This window comes from Myotis davidii, unplaced genomic scaffold (assembly GCF_000327345.1).
Source record: "Myotis davidii unplaced genomic scaffold, ASM32734v1 scaffold1471, whole genome shotgun sequence".
Taxonomy (NCBI): Eukaryota; Metazoa; Chordata; class Mammalia; order Chiroptera; family Vespertilionidae; genus Myotis; species Myotis davidii.
In genome coordinates, this window is record NW_006284003.1 from 790,717 (window position 1) to 796,971 (window position 6,255).

The following is a 6,255-nucleotide window of genomic DNA, read 5'->3' on the forward strand; positions in this document are numbered from 1 at the left end:
CATTCCTGATCACAATTGCATGGATTTCAGTGGTGCCTGAGCTCCAGCATTTACATCTCTTGCATGACTATATAATGCTATTATTCCCATTTCAATTACTGGGCTATCTTATATCAAAATACTTTAACAGTTTTCTTGATATAATTTTGAAACTAGAATTTGAAAGTACTTTTTGTTCCCCTGAAAATTTCTATTACACCAAATGGTCCTTTAAATAACTTACCTCTGTAGGATTTTTTAAAAAATAAATATATCAGTTAATATACTAGGTAGAATATAATATTTGTCCTGGCAAATGAAGTGGCAAAGCCAAAGTTAGGTACATGAAAACCACTGAAAGGTAGTTCGGTTATTTTTATGAGAGACAAGCAATTGAAAGGACGCAAGTGGACTATCAACAAACTTTTCAATAAAGTCAGGAAGCAGGCTATCAACACTCGGGCTGTTCTTATTGTGTCTGTTATCATAATTGACAGCTTGACGCAAAACCCTATCATATGACTTCTGGGTAGGTATGTAAATGGATAAGAGGTCACTTTTCACATATGCTGCCTGGGAAGGAAATACATTTAAAGGAAGTTTCAGTCAAAATAATGGCTAGTTATTTGGCTAGTTCTTAAATTAAAAAAAAAACCTTCAATGGTCTGTCTTTTATCATTCATTCATTTATTTAGTAACTTACTTTCCTGGTTATCAAAGGCTAATATCTCGATAAACTATTCTAATGTAAACATAAAATTGTATTCCCTGAAACCTTACATTTCAGTCCACAAAATCACCAGGAAAAAGTGACCTTCCTTTCTGAAAATATTAACCTTAAAAGAGCTAAGTTGAATCAGGGGAGTAGAGGAAATTCTGAAGATTATAATTATAGACATTGTAGTTTTAAGTATCCTTGGGCTGCACATGAAGGATATAGTAGGAAAGGAACAATGACAGGCAAACTGGTGTCCTGGGTGAGAACCAGAGACTAGGGATCAAGGGGTTGGTCCAGAGGAGAACACGGAATGTCTAACCTTAGACAAATCCTTAAACCTTGCTGTCTTGTATCCTTATTTTGAAAAGGAAAATGAAGAAGTTGAACTACCCAATCTTTAAGTCCCCTTGAAATCTTAAACATTACAAGTTAAAATAGCTTCCATCTAAAAATGAAGCCTTTCACTTTGTAATACTTATGATTTATGGCCAGTAATGTTTATTTAGTTCATGGACTATACAGACCCATTTAACTTAATTCTACCATGCTCGTGAAATTAAACATTAAGAAGCATGGGTTTCAGAAATTGACATTAGAAGTAACTTTAATAATTTTATTAACCAATGTCACACCAATAAGTTCAATAAAAAAAGAGAGTAACTTAAGGAACCAGGATAACCTTGAATATCTTATTTTTTTTAAAAATAAGTGTTGCCCAGCCGGTGTTGCTCAGTGGTTGAGCGTTGACCTATGAACCATGAGTTCACAGTTTAATTCCTTGCCAGGGCACGTGACTGGGTTTCAGGCTTGATCCCCAGTAGGGGGCAGCCAACCAATGATTCTCATCATTGATGTTTCTATCTCTCTCCCTTTCCCTTCCTTTCTGAAATCAATAAAAATATATTTTAAAAAGTAAGTGTTATGTGTCCCATATATAACTAATTTCATTCTGACCATTTTGCTTGTTTAGTAATCCTACAGCCTATTAATTCAGAGACCTTTTTTTGCTCTGTAGCAGGAAATTAATAATAGTAATAAAATAAAAGTCTACTAGTCTAAGAGTTAAGAGGAAATATTAGAATATTAATCTTTTAAAGTGCCCCCCAAAGCACCTTCCCTCCCCCCCGAAAAAAAATCTGTTTCCTTCAGGCTCTTTGGAGAAATGAAGAAACCTAAGAGACTATAAAACACACCTTTTAAGATATTCCCTTGAGGTCACTGTAAACTTAAAAAAAAAAAGTGAAAAGGTAAATTTGCCTGTGTTGATTATGCTGTTTACAGTTTAATGGTTTATTAGTTCAACTGAGAGCTGTTGTCACCAAGAGGGACTGTTGGTACATCAGACTGTTTGCTGAGTCTAGCGAAGGAGAAGGTTTTGCTTACCTTCTTTCTTTTGTTCCCAAAGCTAATGGCTAAGCATTTAACAAAAGCCCTAGTTCAAAACAATAGAAGTCCTCATTTAAGAAACCAATTTTTACTTGAAATCCAAGCAATATTGATTCTTCATGGCTATAATCTAACTGCATATCTGATAGTCGTGTAGAAAAAGATAATGACCCGAATCTTAGGTGATTCCCCTGATGCCGTTTTTAAAGGGAAACTCCAGGGACCCCATCCTTGTTTTTCTGAAACAATCTCATTGGAGTTGGGAGTGGGGAGAGGAGCAAGGTTCTCATCGCAGAGACTATAGAGTCTGTCCTGGGAACACATGCAGGGGAACCTTTCCCTTCCCTTCTCTCTTGGTATCGGGGCTACTCTAGCCTCACCCTTTGACTCAGGGCCTTTCCACGGAGAACCTTCCTCCTGATTTCACCTTTGGTTTGCTTTTGGAATTCCGGGCTAAATTGTTTTACTATAAAATTGACCTCAATTTTTTAAACAATGTAATTCCATACTAGTAGGTATGCACAGAGTAAAGAATTAAAATATCTGTATGAGTGGACAGGCATTTCTGCAAGGATATGCCTATGGTGAGGTGGGTCAAAGAGTCTATATTGTTACAAAAGTAAGAATTACTATCCTCCACACATCCAAACACAAAACTTTAACAGAGTAGTTTTTTAAATATATTTTTATTGATTTCAGAGAGGAAGGAAGAGAGAGAAAGAGATAGAAACATCCATGATGAGAGAGAATCATGGATTGGCTGCCTCCTGCAAGTCCCCAATGTGGATTGAGCCCACAGCCCACGCATGTGCCCTTGACTGAAATTGAACCTGGGACCTCTCAGTTTGCAGACCGACACTCTATCCACTGAGCCAAACCGGCTAGGGCTAACAGAGTAAATTTTTAAACTAATGTGTACCTGGTGCTTTAACTTTTATTACTAGTGGGGGGAAAGTAATTTCTTACATTTTTGAGGGAAAATACTTGAAAAAATTAAGAGTGTTATTGAATCTTATATATCACCCAAAATTTTAAGTTTTAAAATATAATTAAAATGAGTTGATAGCTAAACTATATAACACTGACTCTCACAAGATAGAAACTGAGGAATCACCATACCAATATCTAATAACATCTCCTATTTTCTTAAACTTATTTAAAGCCTAATATAAAATTCTTTTTTTGTTAGGAATACTGAAGTATACTAATACCAAGATTATTTTACATGTCACAATAAGATGCTTAGTCACACTTACTAACACAGTATTAACATTTTATCACCTACCATTTATTCAGAATTTGCTGAGTCAGTACTATCTTGGTCAAACTACATTCTTAGGAATTGATTTTATTGGGAATTAGTGTCATGGAAATCTTCAGTGAAGAGGTGGTTTTTATTTTAATTATTTGTTTCTCCTACCCATGCAATCACCTTCAAATTTTCACTTTATCAGGAGGTTTACTAATTCAGAGATACTTTATGCAAAATTAATTAATAATTAATACATTTTTTAAAAATGCTTGGAGAGGCTCCTATTCAAGCAACCTGATATCAATAAGTTTTAACATATAATCACGTATAAATATGCCTCCTCAGAAATTTTTTGAAAATGTTGGCAATGCTAGCCCGTAAACTCTATAGCTAAATAAATTTACAGTGTCTTTCACGTTTTCAGTAACTGAAAGGAAATTAATTCAATACTAATGAATATCCTGCCAGTTTCTTCATCATTTAAATTGTTGTTAAATCTAATTGTGACCATTTTGCATATACTTAAGTATATTCTTTATTTGGGAGAAAATACTTCTATCGCATGTGTCTGAAATACGGATAAAAATGACTAGCTGCGGATCAGGTTTAACTGTTTGAGAGTACTCTGGAAAGAAAAGCCCAGACATACACAGACTTTAAGTTTTCCTCGCATGGCCAGAGGTAGCCCACTGGACATTTTTGGGGGATGGTAAACAAATAAAGAAAAAGTTAGCAAGATGAACAACAAAATACTAACTAATACTTCCAAGGAAACATATTATGCCTGCAGGTGTCTGTGGGCCTGCAAGCCAATCAGTGAGTGGTGTTAAGTTTCTCTTGGCTTTGAGAAACTGTCTTCTGAAAACTACTTCCGTCTAACCTGGGAGCCCACAGACACTAACCTGAAGTTAACACTTAGCAGAATTCTCATGGGCTATGCCTACATATACCCGCCCCTTATTGGGAATACTGAGTGGACTCCAAACTAGGACTTCCATTGACAAGAGCAGAATCAGTAAGTGGTCCCTTTGGTAATCGTTATACAGAGTCAAAGTGTCTTGAACAGTTTTAGATTATTTTCATAGTACCGGCTTAAAAATGTGTCTTTCGAAAGAGACACCTGGTTCACTGTTACTGCCGAAAAAACAATTTCAGATTGCCCCATCACATTGCATTTGTGATTAGATGATCCAATTTGAGAACTTTTAAAAAAAATCTTGCCATATTAAAGTTTGTCTTCTGTTTGATTTAAACCTAATCAAGTCTACATTTTCTCCTTTATGCAAGTATTATGATCAATTTTTAGAATACTTTTATTCTATTTTACCTTCTCCACTGACTTTTGGCTTCTTTATGGCATATATCCTGAGCAGAATGGGCATAACTACCAATGTATTCATCTGTCTACCTATTTATCATCTACATTAGTGGATTTTTTCTTCAGTCCTTTAAATTTCCAAGTTACTTTACCTGAAATATCAATATAATTAAAACACATGTTTTAGAAATATTAGGTGGTATTTTGGAGCCTCATTGATCTGTAGAAAAATGAGCAAACGTGATTACTTTTAAAAGCCAAAATCACTTTTACTTAGTGTGTGTAGAAACTCCAGAGCATAACAAGAAAAAGAAAGCTTCTTAATAGCCATTTTTTTTTTTTTGCCATAACCCTATCAGAAAGGATTAAAATACTTTATCATAAGTTCAAAGGCACCCTGGCTCCAATCAGCATCTTTCAGAAATTCTCACTGAGAAACAGCAAGCAAGATTTGGTGGGTGGCTGTAAGTCATCCTTTCAATGCAAGATGCTGTTAATTCACAGCATAGCTATCTAAGGAATAAACACCATGATTTTCTAGTGTTTTCTCCCCCAAAGCCAGATAAGTTTACTTTTTTAAGCATAAAAATAAGCAATATATCTTTTCAATAAATCTGCTAGCACTGTAGGGCAGCTGTTACCCTAGCAGAGCTGGATAGGGTTACTTGAACACTCTCGGAAGGGCAGCGCTGATGATTCGGAGATCTGGGAAGAATTTATTTCAGCTTGTATTCAGTGCATTCCTCACTCCATTCAGATGTGGTAAAGTATTTTCAATGCCATTACTGTGAGGTTAAAATAAAAGCAGAAATTCTTATCAACTCTTTCTAAACAATGCCACTTTGAATAAAGCACAGTTAGCAAACATCTAAAACTGAATACCTGGACGCTTCTAAACACAAGTCAGGGACAATGTTGAAAAGGTGGGGCCTTTTCTCCTCTAAACTGCATGTCTTTCATGTTTTGCAAATTGCATGCTTAAAGTTATTCCTTTACTCAGTGCGGATTACTTGGTGTGTTGCATTTTTTTTTAAAAAAGCTTTTTTTAATTTTCTTTCTAAAATATATCTCTCTATTGAACATTAACGTTTGCTTTTATTGCAGCTCAATTTGTACTCTAATAATGGCTAATTGTTATGTTCTAAGCACTTGTTTCTCTTGGATGCTTTAATTAATAGAGAAGCATATTGCAATAGCTTTTTCTAAAAAAACAGTCTAGGAATTTTGCTTTGCAGAGTAAGGTTTTCTTTTGCTTTTTTTTTTTTTTTCCTTTAAGTTGCCTCTTGGGAAAGTAAGGTTAATGCCATGTACAGTACTCGTTTGCATGTGTTCATTTAAATACTAAAAACTGTAGTACTGCTCCATCCATATCTGACTGCTAGGTTTCAATTGACAGCTGAGGATTTGTGACTGGACCATGAATCAAAACGGCAGGCATTTATACCCCAGTACCAGTGAGGATACATTGGGAATTACTTGGCAAAGGTAACATTTTAATTATTTCCAACCCTACACTTACACTTTAAAAATTACATGAGCTGTAGTGTTTGTTTTTAACTAGCTTTATTGAAAATATATGTTAAAAATTTAGTTGTCTCATCT

At 35.0% G+C, this 6,255-nt stretch overlaps 1 protein-coding gene across 3 annotated transcripts in view; it reads left to right on the forward strand.

Annotated features, from left to right (window-relative positions):
- The window catches only part of NFIB (nuclear factor I/B), a 228,158-nt gene that overhangs the window by 200,335 nt on the left and 21,568 nt on the right, over positions 1 to 6,255 (forward strand). For 2 of the 3 annotated variants that reach the window (XM_006754228.2, XM_015568157.1), the window contains exon 9: positions 6,050 to 6,138. The exons of the other annotated variant lie outside the window; for it this stretch is intronic. In XM_006754228.2, the coding sequence (XP_006754291.1) occupies positions 6,050 to 6,138 (89 nt within the window). The remainder of the gene's footprint in view (positions 1 to 6,049; positions 6,139 to 6,255) is intronic. 3 annotated transcript variants of the gene reach the window in all.